A 19,629-nucleotide genomic window follows, 5' to 3' on the forward strand; every position below is an offset into this window, starting at 1 on the left:
CCAGTGTGGAAGGAAGCCAATGGGACATCCTCGCAATAAGACCACATTTCCAGAAGACAGTACCTCACTGGGTATTAACTGAGTTGCTGTCATTATCACTTGATATTGATATGAGGAGGGGTCTTCAAAGCTACAAACAGTGGGATACTGCTGGATGGGTCAAAGTGCAATATGCTGGGGTTGACCTTTTGGCTTCTAGCAACAACAACTGGGGCTATGGCTCTGAACCTGACATATCCACTTCTGCAAGCATCCATCAATCCCCTCGAAATACTGCCATCTAGGAACCAGACACGCCTGAACAATCCATTGGATTCCAACATACTCTGTTCTCTCACAAGCTTACAGCCACATACAAGTGGTGCATCTGTAAGTGTTCAGGCATACTCAGCAGTACCACAACAGGTACCAGCACAGGAATCTCATTTCTGGGTACCATCTCGATCCTGTACTTCACTTGCGTAACCTATGTCTATCGACGGTGGAGAACCATCTGCTCTTCCAAACTTCCAGCCCATTACATACAGACCCAGTAAGCAACCCCTAAGATCTGAACAGTGTACCACTTCCTATACAACTTGTGACAGAATGAGCAAGGAAGAAAAGAAAGCCAATATGGAAATTGTAAATAAGAGTGTAAAACAGTGCAAACAGTACTATGTCATTTTAAGCAATTCACACGTATAGCAGCAGCCAGTAATTTCGAGGACCAAATCTTCCTTCCTGGCTTCACTACCCGTGGCGAAGCGGGCAAGCTAGCTACCCGAGTGCCTCAGTGCTGTCTTGGTCCCCTCAGTGATTGAAGGTGGGCCTCTGTTGCATAAAGTTGGGCAGTGCCTCTCTGAATACTCCCCACTCAGACCCCAGCAGTACCTTTTCTTCAACTGTTGCCAATGTCGAGAAATATTCCACATTAGTCATCAGTCCACTGTGGGCCAGCTCTGTCTACCATATTTACTCGAATCTAAGCTGCACCTGAAAAATGAGACTCGAAATCAAGGAAAAAAATTTTTCCCGAATCTAAGCTGCACCTGAAATTTGAGACTCGAAAATCAAGGGGAGAGAAAAGTTTTAGGTCGCACCTCCAAATCGAAACAAAGTTCGCCTAGTTGTAATATGAGACACAATTTAGGTCGAATGAATGACGATACAGCTGCAGTAGTTTGGTTCGAGTCGTAAGCTTAGCAGTTACGGTTTACCAGGTAGCCATTGCTACGCGTCACGCGCTCCGTCCGTATTTATACGGATATCCTTCCTTTTTCACGTGCTTCGCCTGGTTTGAATTGATTGCTTATTTTTCTTTGATCTGATAAGTGCCGTTCTCTTTGTTATAGGTGTTTACGTCACTCTAAGCTGAAAATGCATTACTGTACTGTGTCATGCATTGTTTGTCGCATTCTGATAGTGCGTGTTTACGGCCTGTCGCCGCTCGCGGCGTGGCTTGCTTTTGTGCGCGCTACCGCCGCTTACAAATAAAAAATAGAGAGGAGTCGTCTCATTAGCGAAACATTTGTTGTTACTTACACTACTACTTTCTTTGATAATGATCAACAAGAACCAAATAATAGACTGCGTATGATAGATGATGTTCTGAACGAAATTTTAGCGAAAATTTTTCTCCGTTTGAAAATCTTTGCAGGCGCCTCTTTACTTCATTACATTCTGCACAGAAATTAGAGTCATCTTAGATTTAAAAATCTAGTCAGTTGCCGTGCTTCATTTCTGACTGTATCACTATCAGGCATACGAATAATATGAATATAAACATGACATGATATGTATATTCTTCCGCGTTTGCTGTTGTCTCACTCTAGTTTCGTAGTTTATTAGGCAGACAGGATTTAAATGAGATAGTAGCAAACACGAAACAATACATGGCAAAATGTTTATATTCGTATTAATCTTATGGCGAAGAGAATACTACATGTGATTCACAATTCATAAAAGCTCCTATTAGCAACCATCTGTTCTCACAGGCAGAAAAAAATTCAGAACGTAGAGTTGGCCATATTGACAAACATCCCAAACAGTCTTGCCAGTCGGATTTTCGTAGTACATTGAAATGCTGCTACATTCGAAGATTAACAATACAGAATTTGTATTTACTTCGTTGGATAATGTACCAAAACGCAGTGGTCGAAACTCTGGGTGGAGGAAAAAGGCTCGTCTTCCACTTTTTTTTTTTTTAATTTATTTACTGACGCAGAGATTTTTGGTACCAGTATTTATCTTTGTGCCTTACAAAGCATGCCTGTGTGGCGCTACATATATTCGAAGGCAGAAGTTAGTTGTGGCGGGACCCACCAACATTTTTCAGAACTCCCGCTTGCTTTGCACTCGATTCTAAGCTGCAGGCGGTTGTTTGGATTACAAAAACCGGAAAAAAAGTGCAGCTTAGATTCGAGTAAATACGGTATGTCTAGCAGCATTGCCCACTAACTGCTGGTCTGTGAGCCACTGCTAGATCTGACAATTTCAGGACTCGAGCCAGCGCCACCAAAATGGGACCACTTCCAGGGTGACTTTGTCCACTCTCTGGACATCTCCACGAGAACCTGGGTATCAGGCCTGTACACCAGTGTGCTACAAGCCTGAATGAGTGCCAGAGCTGCTGGCTGCCTAGAGCATGTGTCTGCTGCCTGCTGACATCAGTCTCATGTCTGCAACGTCACCAGCTGCTGCTACTTTGCTGAAGCAGCTCTCTTGCCCAGCATCCACATGCTACTGCAGCCAAACGTGCTGCTGTACATCACGGTACGCTAGCAGCTGCCGCCTGGGTGTCTTGTACACAGCACTGAGTCACCACTATCAGTGACTGTACAAGCGTCTTATTGAATAAATGATGATACTATTAACTGAACCCTTCTGATTCTGTGACCACTGGGGAGCTGGTAATATGCAACCCATAAACCTGTACATGCCAACCAGAGATGACCATCTTGGCATAAGTGGTGCCCACCCCTTGACCCCATTGTAATATGCAAATAATTTATAAGCACTTAGTTTCAAGGTTCTCTTTCCCAGTGGTTATTTGAGGCTCAGGCAGACAAATAACCAATTTCTTGCCAATTACTAAGATTTTCAAAATGAACTAAAATCTCACGTCACTTACTTTATTTTTAACACTCCCACTTTTTTTATGACATTTAACCTAAAACAGTTCCGTCACCTGATCCCAGCCATCAGAGGGATTTGTCTTTATGTGCTGGTGTACCTCTTATCCTTTTTTCTAACAGGTTGGTTGGTTGGTTTGGGGAAGGAGACCAGACAGCGTGGTCATTGGTCTCATCGGATTAGGGAAGGATTGGGAAGGAAGTCGGCCGTGCCCTTTCAGAGGAACCATCCCGGCATTTGCCTGGAGTGATTTAGGGAAATCACGGAAAACCTAAATCAGGATGGCCGGACCCGGGATTGAACCGTCGTCCTCCCGAATGCGAGTCCAGTGTCTAACCACTGCGCCACCCCGCTCGGTTTTTTTCTAACAGATCTGCTAACATGTCTTTAGACCAAAGGTCTGAATGTGGCACTTATGCACACGCAGAATGCTTATTGTATCTAATTCTGTGAAAGTCTAGTAGATACCAATGCAGTTGCTTTGGATCCTGTGGGTTGTTGAATTTGACTTCATTCATGCTCACTGAAGTGTGTCATCCTCAAATGGCCAACCCATGTAATTGCCTGCTGCAGGATCATAGTATGTAAATATAAGTGGGGAGGGGTGGGCAGGAGAGGGAAGATTCTAAAGAATATGTCCCTAGTGTGAAAGGCACTGTTTGGGACAGCTTTTCGTTAGTGACTTTTTATGATGGAAATCATGTTGATTATGTGTGCAGTTGTTTTGTCCTAGCATAGGACAAAGGGGAGAAAGTGAGGATTACAGGTCAGTCTGCAATTTCGATGACATTCCAAGAAATTTCAGAAAGACAAACTTCCAGTGACGGCAGGTTGAGTGCTCGGATCAGTACCAAGCACACTTACAGGGTAATATTGAGAGGCGCAGATTTTGGAACTCTGTAGGGTACGTGCACGTGACTCTAGGGACTCAGTGTCTGAATAAACTTATTTATTTCCTTCAGAGAAACTGCTACATTGCAAGCTAATTCTAAGCACTAGAAAAGCAAATGAAGTGAATGGCTGCACAGCAGATGTCAGTATTGAGTCCCTGGGGGCGAGAGCTAACAGAAGTAGCAATCACTAGTTGCACTGTAAAGTATTAACTTTGAGATCATCATTCCAAGTGAGAAAACATACTTCTTGGAGTTTACCAGAAGCTGGTGACAAGTGACACACCGTGGGCACCTAACAATCTGAGTGAGAACTCCCTCGAATACGAAAATCCAGGGTTTTTAAAAGGATTGCGGCTGTGCCCTGTTTCTCTCTCTGCGGTGGTGGTGGTTTTGGGGAAGGAGACCAGACAGCTAGGTCATCGGTCTCATCGGATTAGGGAAGGACGGGGGAGGAAATTGGCCATGCCCTTTGAGAGGAACCATCCCAGCATTTGCCTGGAGCGATTTAGGGAAATCACGGAAAACCTAAATCAGGATGGCCGGACCCGGGATTGAACCGTCGGCTTCCCGAATGCGAGTCCAGTGTCTAACCACTGCGCCACCTCGCTCGGTTCTCTCTCTGTAGTCAGCAGCAAACCCAGCAGTATTTTACAGGCATCAGCCAATATGATGTGCAACTCTTCACCTCCAGAGTTATCCTGGTTGACCACATTCAGATGGCTTCCCTTCCCCTACTCTGTAGTCAGAGATGTTCCTGGCTTTTACACTAAAACTCCAAATTTGGTAGCACCATAACCTGGCTGGAAGCTTAATGTCACTGCTTTTCCTGCTGTGGCTAGCAACAACAGTCTCTGACATCACTTCATCCAACCCTGAGGTCTCTCGTGAGTTGGGACCACTGTTTGCGCAGTTCTACTCATCACTGTTTGCCTCTGGTAACCTAAGCTAACACTTCTGATAGCTCTCTGCATTGTGACTTCCTACCTCGGAGTCTCCTTGCTGGCTTTCAGCAGCCTTAAGCTTAACAATCTACAAGTCAAAAAGCAGTCAATACATGACACTGTGACAGGTGCTCTGCTTCTATCTCATTCAGCTCCACTACAATGGATTTGAAGGAAGAGGTCTGCAGAAATTAAGTTCAAATTTGCTAATGAAATATTCAGCTATCTGCTCTTGCTTGTGACAATTTGCCAGGGAATTCTACGACCCACCACCATCCCAATCAACTGCCGTTTTGTATATTGTAGAATAGTTGGTGAAGTACTCAATTAAAGTTGTCACTTTGATTGACTAACACTATACAAACTTCTGTCAGGTGATTGAGTACAATACCATTAGGAATATGTCTGTAGTAAGTGGAAGAAAAAATTAAAAAATATTACAGTTTAATTTTCTGCCAATAGAGGAGGCAAGAGAGAAAGAGCAGAAGCGGTGGTGGTGGTTAGTGTTTAACGTCCCGTCGACAACGAGGTCATTAGAGACGGAGCGCAAGCTCGGGTTAGGGAAGGATTGGGAAGGAAATCGGCCGTGCCCTTTCAAAGGAACCATCCCGGCATTTACCTGAAACGATTTAGGGAAATCACGGAAAACCTAAATCAGGATGGCTGGAGACGGGATTGAACCGTCATCCTCCCGAATGCGAGTCCAGTGTGCTAACCACTGCGCCACCTCGCTCGGTAGAGCAAAAGCTCGGTTTAGACAAGCATAAAGAAAGCCATTTCCTGCGCCCTTTCCAGAAGGATCAATCCTACTGTTTCCCTTAAGTGACTTGGAGAAACCCTGGAAAACCTAACTCAGAATGGTTATAAAGCAGTTTGAACCTTCTCCTTCCAAATACAAATCCATTGCCTTAACCACTGTGTCATCTATCTCATCAACACATTTGTAAAATCCAGTTCTGTTACAATTACAATAATATAAAATCTGCAACTGATATATTACCTTGTTTATCACCTGTCAACACCCAAATCTTTATACCAGCCAGTCCCAAATTGGCAATAGTTTGTGGAACTCCATCTTGAAGTTTGTCTTCAATAGCTGTCGCTCCTGTAGACATCAAAACCAGAAATTGTTGTATTACCAAATTGGGGATTACTTCCACATCTGAATTGCCATCAAAGTTTTACCGACAGAGGCATTAAAAATATCTAACAAGGGAACCTCCCCATCGCACCCCCCTCAGATTTAGTTATAAGTTGGCACAGTGGATAGGTCTTGAAAAACTGAACACAGAACAATCGAGAAAACAGGAAGACGTTGTGTGGAACTATGAAAAAAATAAGCAAAATATACGAACTGAGTAGTCCATGCGCAAGACGGGCAACATCAAGGGAAATGCGAGTTCAGGAGTGCCGTGGTCCCGTGGTTAGCGTGAGCAGCTGTGGATCGAGAGGTCCTCGGTTCAAGTCTTCCCTCGAGTGAAAAGTTTAATTTTTTATTTTCAGACAATTATTATCTGTCCGTCCGTAATGTTTTCATCACTTTTTTGGGAGTGATTATCACATCCACAAGAAAACCTAAATCGAGCAATGTAGAAGAATCTTTATACCCATTCGCCAAGTGTACAAGTTAGGTGGGTCGACAACATATTCCTATCATGTGATGCACATGCCATCACCAGTGTCGTATAGAATATATCAGACGTGGTTTCCTCTGGAGAAATCGGTTGACCTATGACCTTACGATCAAATGTTTTCGGTTCCCATTGGAGAGGCACGTCCTTTCGTCTACTAATTGCACGGTTTTGCGGTGCGGTCGCGAAACACAGACACTAAACTTATTACAGTGAACAGAGACATCAATAAACGAACGGACAGATCATAAATCTGCGAAAATAAAGTAAACAAAATTTTCACTCTAAGGAAGACTTGAACCAAGGACCTCTCGTTCCGCAGCTGCTCACGCTAACCACGGGACCACAGTGCTCGTGAGCTTAAACTGTCCTTGATGTTGCTTATCTTGCACATGGACTACTCAGTTTGTATATTTTGCTTATTTTTTTCATAGTTCCACACAACTTCCTCCTGTTTTCTCGATTGATCTGTGTTCCGTTTTTCAAGGCCTATCCACTTTGCCCACTTATGACTAAATCTGAGGAGGGTGCCATGGGGAGGTTCCCTTGTAAGCAAAAAAATAAAAAACAGGAAGGGAATCTCACCTGCAGAAGACTGAAAGGTGGCACCTAGACACACCTGATAATTTAACACCCCCCCCCCCCCTCTCTCTCTCTCTCTCTCTCTCTCTCTCTCTCTCTCTCTCTCTCTCTCTCTCGAGCAGTATAGTTAACACAGCTACACAGACTAAACCAGACCAGTACCCTCCCTAAATTTGTTGTATGTCTATTCATTGAATGTAAGTGGTTCCCTTTCCTCATTTTTGTTTCTTATTTCTGTCAAAGAGTTTGCATTATCATGAGATACATACGCTATCTTTCAAATACAAAACAGCTCCGAGACCAATATTTACCTAATAAAGTCATGTCTTTCTCAATTTCTTCATAAATTGCATCTAATTTTTCATCCCGATTATCCATAGACACAGCTGCTTCCTGGTGACGTTGTTTCCAATTGTTGAAAAACACCTCATCCAGGTCACGAATAGCAAGGCACAAAGTACGCAGGCCCTCTCCTGCAAATTTCTGAAAGTGGTATTCTACATTATTACAAGGTTTTCACTTTAAAATGAAATGTTACAGTGGCTAATGTATATAACATCCACAGAAAGTGAATTAATTAATTAATTAAATAGTCAATCCAATTCTTCAGATACTACATTCACCATAGTCCAATGCTGAACACTTCATACTGACACTAATACCAACCCACTTTTTTTACGCTCACTCCAGTTCTCATGTAGATATAGCATGCAAAAATAATTTATATGAAATTTCACTGAACCTCTTTTAACAAAGCCCCATTAATTGAAGCATGTAATTACATTGCAGAAATCCCTTACACACAAAAATAATATTACAACAGGCATCTGATGAGCATCAAGAGCTTTCAGCATTGGAGATAAGTAACGTTATCGACTTGGTACACATATGTACAGTGTATTTGTAAAAATTTCCATGGGGTCTTGCCGCTGTAGGTGTTGATTTTAGCATTTGACTATGCCTATTTAGGGAAGCTGTTTTATATTTGTTCTGAAGAAGGCATGGTTACCCACACTGAAACCTAGGTAAACACCAGGTAGTTTGTGCAATCGAGGTGGATTTTTCATAATTATTTAATGAGCATCAACATTATCCTACACAGAATAATGAGCCACAATTGATAATTATATGATGTCAGAAACCACATATTAAATGACATAACACAGACCAGTTTTGTCCCGTCAGTAACTGGACGGTCTGATTTATCTCGTTTTGGAATATTACCATCATATGGACATGTTGGAATGTGCTACAGCCTCACAAGTGCATGCAGGAAGTCACATGTATGTACCATTATAAATGAGGGAATCTCTGTTTTGATTCAGTGTCAAAACTTAAAAGATGTACACACACAATTAATGGAAGTGTCATGGCAGTCATAAGAATATGAATGACAGCAGCACTATTTTTCCCAACTCAGGAAAATACTTCACAGCCAATTGTGCATAACCGTAAACTGTCTCAGAATTGCATACCGTTTATATCAATCTTCCTCATTCATAATGACAATTACTACTGGACTGAAATCTCAGTGTGATAGAGACAGAAAAAATGTTCTTTTTGCCAAGAAGCACACGCAGCACAAACAGTAAAAGGGGTGATACAAATATGAGATATCAAAACCAATGCATCATAACCACTGCAAATTTGCGTTTGACAGGCAGTAATAACTGTACAAAGTCATCCAAAATAAACAATTTATCACTCCTAACAACTGTGTTTATCTTATTATTAATCATGTCTTGTAACATGACAACCTCCTAACAATTACTGAGTGACTTTTTGTCTGACGCAATTTCTTCATCCTTCTTGCAGGCCTGAAGTGTGTGCCATTCGTTTCACATCTCTTATCATTTCTTGCTACTTAATGGTGTTATTGGAAGTATCTAAATGTTCATGTGATTGTGTTATAAAACATACAAAAATTGGTGACAATCTGTCTTATCAAATGCTACATGTCTATGAAATAATTCCATTTCTGTACAGAAGGCAATAAACTTCTATATATTTTCCTAACTTGTATAGGCACCAAAAACAAAAATTTTAAATTTTTCATTTTTTTCTGTAATGAGTATATTTCTGTAACAACAGAAACCAAAAACTTTAAACATAAAAAGTGAAATATGAATTAAGAGTGCACTAAAACAATTTTATTGTTGCTATGAGTGTGAAAACAAATAGGAGTTATAATCATCATCTCATTTAAAAACCTTTGTCTAAATAACAACCAAACCTATGGGAAATGATTCAATGCATTGGAAACTGGTTAACAGAGAGTAGTATAGTAACAACTTACGTTTAAATGTTCTTGCGTTTTTGTTTTTATATCGATGTCACCATCTTTTAATCGCTCATAGATCACATTGTCAGCTCCTTTGCAGTACAGCCTTAATTGTCCATTTTTTCTAAGTATTACTGACATCCGTTTACGAACATTATTAAAATCCAGAATGCACAGGAGCTCATAGATTTCACTCTTACCATTCACCTAGAAAATTAAACAAGATTTATCTGCTACAGTTACTCCAGTTAATCAAACAATGGAAAATCCAGTTACTCAGAGAAAAATATTCTAGTTCTTTCACTAGAGCAATTCACTACACATGACACTGACAATAACACACACTTTAAAATTAAAGAAAATAAGTTGGAGGAATAGCATTCTGGGTACCAGAATGTCTAAACAACAAGAATTTTCACATTAAAATAAATGCCCAGAGAAGCCATCAGGAACTGTGCATATTGTTTCAAGTTGGAAGAAATCTTCCTGGTGTGTTGAAATATACCGAAGTCAGACCTCTGTTCAAGAAAGTGTATTCCGTTTGTGTATGAAGCTGCAATGGGATAGCCTCCTCTAGCATTACTTTTCCTCAACAGTAATTGTTGATACAAGTATTACTTTTCAAATTTTGGAGAGGTCAGTGTTATCTCAGTTACTTTTCTGTAAACTTTCATATAATTTTAGAGAAAGTATGTTATATTTCAAGCTGAAATTAATGAAAAGGAATTACTTTATAAAATATTTTAGTTTCGATGTTATAACGATAAGTACTAGTTCTGAACGTACAGTTAAAATTATTTTTTTCAGAAACATTTGAAATTGCAAGTTACTCATACACTCAAAATTTCTGTTATTAATTGCACAATCCTGTACTGTTCACTATGTTTATTTCTGGATTCGTTTATGAAATAATAATCGAAATTAATAATGTAACAGAAACTAGTAGAAATCCATTTGTTAAGAAAAATTGTAAACCCTTTGGAACACCGTTATTTCTGCAGAGTGAGAGAGTCTTAAGCATGCCTCTGATGTGATCAGGCGTATTTTTGTGCAAACAGTGTAATTTCGGCTTCGTTAATGTGAAAAATCAAAAGACTGTATGATGTACAAAAATATATTTATATAAAAACAAAAACTCTGCAACAACACTCCTGAAATTTATTTTGTTCAATCCAACCGTGGGGACCTAATGTGCTGATTTGACTTTTTCAGCTTCAAGAATCAGACCCCTAGACAAGAAGAACTGGAGCCAACACAACATGACAAGCTGAGTAAACTAGAAAGTTTACTGTAATCTTCACTCAACTCAGATCTTCATATGAGACTTTGCTTATTGCTCAATGTGGACAATACATGGAAGTAGCAAGGAGGGGGGAAGATTACAAAGTGGAGGAAAATTGACAACTTAAATGCCTCTGGATGTTCTGTATTAACTTTTTAAGTAGGCTTTCTCAGGATAGTATGCATCTATCTTCAAGTGTCTCCTAGTTTAGATTTTTCGACATTTCCAGGTCTCTCTTCACGGGGCCGACATACTTGGGACCATTCATGCTGCCCTTCTTTGAGTATGATCAATATTCTCTGTTGGTCCTATTTGTATTGGCCCCACATATTTGAGCAGTATTCTAGGATGGGTCACATGAGTGTTTAGTAGCACTCCATAGACTTTTTGCATTTCTCAGATCCTACGAATGAACCTGCTTTACTTATGGAGCAGCCAACGTGATCATTCAACTTCATATTCCCACAAATTGTTACACCTAAGCTTTTGTATAACTTGCCTGAGTCCAACTGTGATTTGTGAATATTCAAGTTATAGGATACTATGTTTCTGCGTTTTGTGAAGTTCACAATTTTACATTTGTGGAGAATTAGACCAAACTGTCAATATTTTCCCTTTGAAATTCAAGAAAGAGCTTTTTTCAATGACTCAAAGATAACATGTTGCATCCACTCTACTGAGAAGATACTCAATTGATTAGCAAATTTCATTTGATATCCCTCACATGATCATAGTTTCATTAGTAAGTGTTGGTGTGGTATTCAGTCAAACGCTTTTTTAAAGTCAAGGAATACTGCACCTATATAATCGCCTTTCTGCATTGTTTCAGGTTGATACGGGAGGGCGGCATGTGTTGGGTTTCCCCATGAGTGATGTTTATGGAATCTATGCTGGTTGGCCTGGAGGTGGCAGTCATTTCATGTGCCAATACATTTTTCGATCACTTCTGCAAATTCTTGTAGAGACTGGTGTGACCTGTGCTTTCTTCCAATTACTGGGTACAGTCTGTCTGACAGTGGGATCTGTGATATATTTCTATCTCACTGCTATAGTTCAAACAGAATAATAACTTTATATCAAAGAACGATATACATAAAAGATGAATATCTAACACTATTTTTGCTATATCTGCTAAGTAAACATTCAAATAAAAACATTCCACAATGATAAGATTTTGACATGATCCACAAAGCGTTCAAAAGCACATATTCTGAAAAAGGTCAGTTTTATTTATTACAGAACATTAGTGTGTGACTATAGTCGAATTTCCTGAAAATTCTTCATACTGCGTTGGAACAATGAAAAAAATACTGTTTGTCTTAATAGGGATAGTTTCTTCCTATAGTGATTTGCCTACATCCTTCTGAATCTGCTTAGTGTATTCATCTCTTGGTCTCCCTGTACGATTTTTACCCTCCACGCTGCCCTCCAATGCTAAATTTGTGATCCCTTGATGCCTCAGAACATGTCCTACCAACCGGTCAATACTTCTTGTCAAGTTGTGCCACAAACTTCTCTTCTCCCCAATTCTATTCAGTACCTCCTCATTAGTTATGTGATCTACCCATCTAATCTTCAGCATTCTTCTGTAGCACCACATTTCAAAAGCTTCTATTCTCTTCTTGTCTAAACTATTTATCGTCCATGTTTCACTTTCATACATGGCTACACTCCATACAAATACTTTCAGAAACGACTTCCTGACGCTTAAATCTATACTCAATGTTAACAAATTTCTCTTCTTCAGAAACGCTTTCCTTGCCATTGCCAGACTACATTTTATATCCTCTCTACTTCGACCATCATCAGTTATTTTGCTCCCCAAAAAGCAAAACTCATCTACTACTTTCAGTGTCTCATTACCTAATCTAATTCCCGCAGCATCACCTGACTTAATTCGACTATATTCCATTATCCTTGTTTTGCTTTTGTTGATGTTCATCTTATATCCTCCTTTCAAGACACTATCCATTCCATTCAACTGCTCTTCCAAGTCCTTTGCTGTCTATGACAGAATTACAATGTCATCGGTGAACCTTAAAGTTTTTATTTCTTCTCCACGGATTTTAATACCTACTCCGAATTTTTCTTTTGTTTCCTTCACTACTTGATCAATATACAGATTGAACAACATCAGGGAGAGGCTACAACCCTGTCTCGCTCCCTTCCCAACCAGGGCTTCCCTTTTGCGTGCCTTGACTCTTACAACTGCCATCTGGTTTCTGTACAAATTGTAAATAGCCTTTCGCTTCCTGTATTTTACCCCTGCCACATTCAGAATTTGAAAGAGAGTATTCCAGTCAACATTGTCAAAAGCTTTCTCTAAGTCTACAAATGCTAGAAATGTAGGTTTGCCTTTCCTTAATCTAGCTTCTAAGATAAGTCGTAGGGTCAGTATTGCCGCACGTGTTCCAATATTTCTACGGAATCCAAACTGATCTTCCCCAAGGTCAGCTTCTACTAGTTTTTCCATTCGTCTGTAAAGAATTTGCGTAAGTATTTTGCAGCCGTGACTTATTAAACTGATAGGCCGGTAATTTTCACATCTGTCAACACCTGCTTTCTTTGGGATTGGAATTATTATATTCTTCTTGAAGTCTGAGGGTATTTCGCCTGTCTCATATATCTTGCCCACCAGACGGTAGAGTTTTGTCAGGACTGGCTCTCCCAAGGCCGTCAGTAGTTCTAATGGAATGTTGTCTACTCCCGGGTTTCAACTCGGGTCTTTCAGTGCTCTATCAAACTCTTCAAGCAGTATCATTTCTCCAATTTCATCTTCATCTGCATCCTCTTCCATTTCCATAATATTGTCCTCAAGTACATCACGCTTGTACAAACCCTCTGTATACTCCTTCCTCCTTTCTGCTTACCCTTCTTTGCTTAGAACTGGGTTTCCAACTGAGCTCTTGATATTCCTACAAGTGGTTCCTTTTTCTCCAAAGATCTCTTTTATTTTCCTGTAGGCAGTATCTATCTTACCCCTAGTGATATATGCCTCTACATCCTTACATTTGTCCTCTAGCCATGTGTGCTTAGCCATTTTGCACTTCCTGTCGATCTCATTTTTGAGACGTTTGTGTTCCTTTTTGCCTACTTCATTTACTGATTTTTTATATTTTCTCCTTTCATCAAATAGATTCAATATTTCTTCTGTTATCCAAGGATTTCTAGTAGCCCTCATCTTTTTACCTACTTTATCCTCTGCTGCCTTCACTATTTCATCCCTCAAAGCTAACCATTCTTCTTCTGCTGTATTTCTTTCCCCCATTCGTGTCAGTTGTTCCCTCATGCTCTCCCTGAAACTCTGTACAACCTCTGGTCTAGTCAGTTTATCCATGTCCCATCTCCTTAAATTCCCACCCAACCCCCCCCCCCCCCCCCTTCTTTTTCTTATTCTGACGCAGCTCTGGTACTATATAGTACACACAGCCAGGTTTACAGCTTCTGTGAAAGTTTGCATATTTGCTTTAAAATCTTCCTTTTATAGTAGGTAATCTCTAATTGAACAGGGGACATACTCTCACAAAATTTGGTGAAAGAGACTGGTAGCCTCCAGCTGTATCTACACACCGTGTAAATGATATGGTGAAGGGCCCAGAGGAAAATTTTTTGTCTATTGATAATTATATGATTTACAGATCTTCCTACAGTTTAAAAACTGCAACTTCTCAATTATAACTATTATTTCCAAGAGTGGAGGAATGGCAAGAAATGTTTTTACATTTTCTACAGAAAAAAACAGTATTTGCCCATTTTAGCCATGTCTGTAGTAACCTTACTGTAACACTTGTTTTTTTTTTTAATAGCGTCATTCTCCACATTAATGGTTCAGTGAGTTTCCTGTGCCTTATATTTGATGAAAGGCTGAAACAGGCATCACAGCTGTCAAACCTTAAGGTAAGAATACTACTAGAAACTCCGACATTTTAATGGTCTTCAGCAGTTAGATCAGAAATGCAGACAGATCCAGCCAACAAAAGTTTATGTCTCATCCAAAAATGATTGTGGGGCATCATTTAAGGTTGATTTACTTTGGCGATCAATTGTTACAGGGTACCATGGTAGCATCTTGTCAAACGATGGTGTGTTCACACAGTAATAGAATATCATCGTGATGTATCACAATGAAAAGCACTGAAAGGGGACAGCAGGGTACAGAGAGACCATATAACTCACAAAAATTCAGGATCAGGAACTAACATTGGCAATAGTTGAATTTATTAAAGTCCAAAGCAGAATTCATAATTTATATTCTAGACAAATGTCATCTGCTAAATTCCACACAATGCTGGGAAAAGATAGAAAAGGTTTTGCACAGAAATTTTAATGTTCTCCATTTAGCTACCTTTTTCAGCTTTAGGAAGGAAACATTGACAAAGATGAGATTCTTGGAATTTGTTTATGGGAGGTCAAACTAATAGTTGAACACGACACATGCCAATCGAGATTCTTCTGATGCAGGTTTGCTTAGTTTCTATTCAAAGAGAATTAGATTACTCCAAGAACAGTCTAAAGAAAATGCTGCTCAACAGGTTGTCAGTTAGCATAGCAATTTCTAATAGGGAAGGACACTGATGATACTGAGTAAGTGTCCTGTCAGATGCTGTCATAGGCAGCTGTCCTGTCTAAGAAAGCACACGTGTAAATCTTCATCTTCCTCAAATTTCTTTTTATTACCACTTTTTTTATTATTTGAGTTGCTATTCCATGAAACGATCCACAACAGTCTTCCAGGTCCCAATACAGATTTTTTTTTTTTAATGAAAATACTAGTTCACGATTCATTTTTTGGGGAAAGAAGTGGAGAGGGGGGTGGGGAGGATTTTAATTTGGTAATATCTCAGTATCTCAGTTGTAGAGTCACAGGTTGTTATGTGGCTTGGTTGAGCACTTTATATAGTATATTTTCTTTTTAATGTTTGAGAATGTATATGCAGGACAGAGAACCTGTACTTTGGTCAATCCTTCACCTCGAAAGGTTGTTTGTCAACAGAAAATTCACTGGGCTGTTTACTGCCAAGATTCCGACAACTGCCACAGTATCTGCAGTTGCAAGCCACAATGATACGTAGGTACCAGTCGTGATAATCAGTGCTGCAGTCGCTGACACCTATTTGAGTACACACAGTCCATGTGAAGCCACATCTTTATTTCTCTGCTGATGGGTACTTAGGTTACTCTCAGTCCCTAGACAGCCATTCCTGCTCCAGGCTAACAGCAACCTACATTTTGGATCATCACATCTGCACTGCTGTAGTTCCTCGCGCCTTTGCCAAGATCATCAGCCGCTGGACATTCATCAGCCACTCCTACACTTTGAGCTGCGTCTCGACAGCCCAGGAGCTCACGGCTTCATGATACAGTGCCACCAATCATCCACTGTTTCTCCCAGCTCATCACCACTTCTGACAATCATTGTGCCACTGTGGGCAGCAGCTACACATACTCAAGCTGTGCTTTTCAGCTGTACTCAAGCATGGACTGTCATTCTCTGATGCTGCTATGTGTTTAGTTGCAGGTTAATAAAACAAACAAGTAGAGTTGTATTTCAACAGGTGAATTCAACCTCTACCAGTTGCACCACTCAGCTAAGGGTATACACTGGTGATGAGGCCGACTCTCCCAGGTGTGAAACTCTTGTCATGTGGATTTTCAATATGTGGCCTGTTCACAATTCAGAAACTCAAGCACCTGGCAAAGGTTTGCTGACTGCAGCTCCAGCTACATGTAGTCCCGATACTGCCACAGCCAGCCCTCTTCCCGAGCGTGGCACTGCCCAGACACAACAGGGATGATGAGGCTGCTGCTTCACATATGTTTCAGTGATGTGTCTTTCTTCATTTCTGCTGGAGCTCGATTTCATTCTTTCTCAATTCTTCTTGTGTTTTCCCAACAAACGCATTTTTGTTTATGTGCCGGTTCAGCTTCATGTTATTGTGTTGAGACAATTTGCATTCGAATCTACCCCAGTGCGAGTGACCAATTGTGTATATGACATGGACTGTTCCATTTTGGGTTACATATATGTGTTCATTTGTGTGGTTGTCTAGCTTTCAATAGGAGTTCATTTTGCAGTTACTGTATACATTTCTCAGCAAAAGCAAGTAATGGGCAATGTTCTCTCTTCAGCACAGTTCAGACACTCCATTTGTGTGTTTTCTAATGGTCATACCCTTGCACGATGTTGTTGGTCTGTATTGTTTCCAGTAGTTCCAAGGTGTATTTCTCCTCTTTCTATGTACCATGTCTGTTCAATTGCAGGAGCTGTCATTGCATAAGGCACTTCCATTCCAGTGTCAGGCAATTCTGGGCCTGCTGCAGAATCTCTCTCTGCTTACTCAGGATCTACAGTCACTCTCACAGTGTCCGAGTGGGCTCGATAAGGACCAGCTTCCAGACAGAGTGCTCAGGAGTTTATGTACAACAAGCCGGTCCAGCTTCTGTCGAGTCTGTTGCATTGTTATCATACTGTGCAGCACTCTGTTTATTGTTCAGAATTCTCTGGCATCCCAGCCCTTGCGCACAACAATACTGGACACAAACTTCTCATTGTCACCCCTTTAGCTATGGTTCAGTCGTCACCAGCCTGATTACTGCTGCCCCTTCAGTCGCCTCGGGCCCTATCACAGCCTGCCCTCACCACCATTGCCTCTGCGGCCGGCCCAAACATCTCCGCCGGCACCACCGTGGCTGTCTGTGCAGCCACTTCTGCAGTTACCACCAGCCTTGTCACGGTCGGCCCTCTCAGCACCACCCCTAGCCACTGTTGTCCTCCCTGCTGGTATCACCAATCCCACCATGCAATCCAATCCTGTCACGCATTCTTCCAGGCCTTGGGCTGACACTTCGTGGAAACTCCTGGCCAGCTCTACTTCTGCTATATTTTCTTTTCACTGTTTAAAATGTATATGCAGGGCTGGTTTGTTGCACTTCACCATCACATGCACAGAGGTACGCCCCTGCTTTACCTCGGACGGGAGGGGGGGGGGCAAGGGAGGGGGGGGGGGAGGTTGTTTGTCAATAGTAGATTAAATGGATTGTTTACCCCAAAGACTCTGGCAGCCACCACAGAGCCGGGGGTGCAAGCCATGCTGTTGTGTGGCATTCAGGTCGCAGTAATCAGCACTGCAGTCGCAGGCACCTACTTGTGTCCTTGCCATAATATGTCCACGTGTCGCTGCACCTGTATTCCTCCACTAACTGGTAATTAGGTCGCCAATCAGTCCCTAAGCAGTGCATTCTGCCCTGGGCTCCAGGCTGAATGATAGCCGTAACGAGTGTATACTTCAAACCACTATGCCAGCCACTTCTCCTATCCACAAGATGGCGCCATCTTGTGCCTTCACTAGCATCGTCAGCCACTGGAGGTCAGTCAACTACTCCCACAAACAGACCTGTGTCTTGACAGCCCACGAGCCCACAGCCTCGTGGTATAGTGCTCCTGATTATCCATGGCTCCTCCCATCTCATAACCACTTCCAATGATCACAGATCTTGCCACAGTGGGCACCTGCTACACATCATCAAAATGGGCTTCTCAGTTGTGCTCAAGTGTGGACTGTTATCCTATGAAGCTGTACTGAGTTTATGTTTTTCCATCCTTTTAGCAGGACGTCTCTGGGACAACGGCCGTTTACTATCGTGACAAAAAATAAAAACACCTACAGCCGTCCTTATGATTTTATTTTACTTTGTCACTACCAGTTTTGACGCTTCACTGCATCATCTTCAGGCTGTTTTGATGCGGTACAGGTTGATACGATTCCCACGCATCACCGACCAGTTGCCAGCACTACTGGATTCGCATATAATGTTGATGGTTGGAGTGCCGACACATTATCTGTGAATCCAGTAATGCTGGTAACTGATGGGTTATGCATGGGGATCGTATCAACCTGTACAGCACGAAAACAGCCTGAAGATGATGCAATGAAGGGTCGAAACTGGTAGCGACAAAATAAAATAAAATCATAAGAACGGCTGTCAGTGTGTTTATTTCTTGTCACGGTACTGAGTTTAGTTAAAAATTAATAAACCAACAGTTTTTACTGCAACGGGTGAATTTAGTCATTCCCAGTCACACTACTCATCACAGTGTGCACCTGCTACACATCATCAAAATGGGCTTCTCAGTTGTGCTCAACCTTACAAAATTGAAAGTTTTTTAAAATGGTCATAAAATACAGCATAACACTTTATGAAACTGGATAATAATTTTAGTTAATCTTGTACTCACCAACTAATTTTTTTCTCATGTTTTGGTGATTAGTTATGAAGTGTCAAGGTATGATGTGTTTGTATAGGGACATTACAAACAGCAGGAGAAAAAAATGTTTAAAAACAAAAATTCCACCTCCAGTTCAATGTCTCTATAGTTACAAATAATTATTGACTCTCTATTCTGCTTAATAATCATGTTAAACTGATTGATCCACATCAACTACTGATAGTATAATACAGGATCAGGTATATTCTGTGTCTCTTCATCCATTTGCATTTAGCATTCCTTGACCAAAAGACCTTGGCTTCATTTTAGAGATGTTACTAAATTAATATTACCCAGTAGGAATGTAGAATGTATATAGATAGAAACTGATGTACATTATGAGCTGCGTGATAACAGATGTATTGAATATAAAAAGGCTAACATACATCTTTGTGATTGCACACAGAAATCAGTGATAAAAAATAAAGTAAATAAGAATATTCATCAGTTGGCCTGTTGGATTGCCAAGTCATAGGAGCACATGTCAGATGAATTCACTATTAAGTGCGTGGCAGACAGTTCATTAAACCACCTTCTAGCTATTTCTCTATTGTTCCACTTTCAAACAATACATGCAAATCTTTTTGTGTGAGCTCTGTTTTCTCTTATTTTATTACAATACTCAGGACCATCACTCTC

General features: G+C 40.8%; 1 protein-coding gene across 1 annotated transcript in view; it reads right to left on the reverse strand.

Annotated features, from left to right (window-relative positions):
• LOC124621865 (phospholipid-transporting ATPase ID) overlaps nt 1-19,629 on the reverse strand; it is a 538,522-nt gene that overhangs the window by 91,884 nt on the left and 427,009 nt on the right. The window contains 3 exon segments of the mRNA XM_047147327.1: nt 5,949-6,053; nt 7,473-7,644; nt 9,458-9,649. Coding sequence (XP_047003283.1) covers nt 5,949-6,053; nt 7,473-7,644; nt 9,458-9,649 — 469 coding nt within the window.

This window comes from Schistocerca americana, chromosome 7 (genome assembly GCF_021461395.2).
Source record: "Schistocerca americana isolate TAMUIC-IGC-003095 chromosome 7, iqSchAmer2.1, whole genome shotgun sequence".
Lineage (NCBI taxonomy): Eukaryota > Metazoa > Arthropoda > Insecta > Orthoptera > Acrididae > Schistocerca > Schistocerca americana.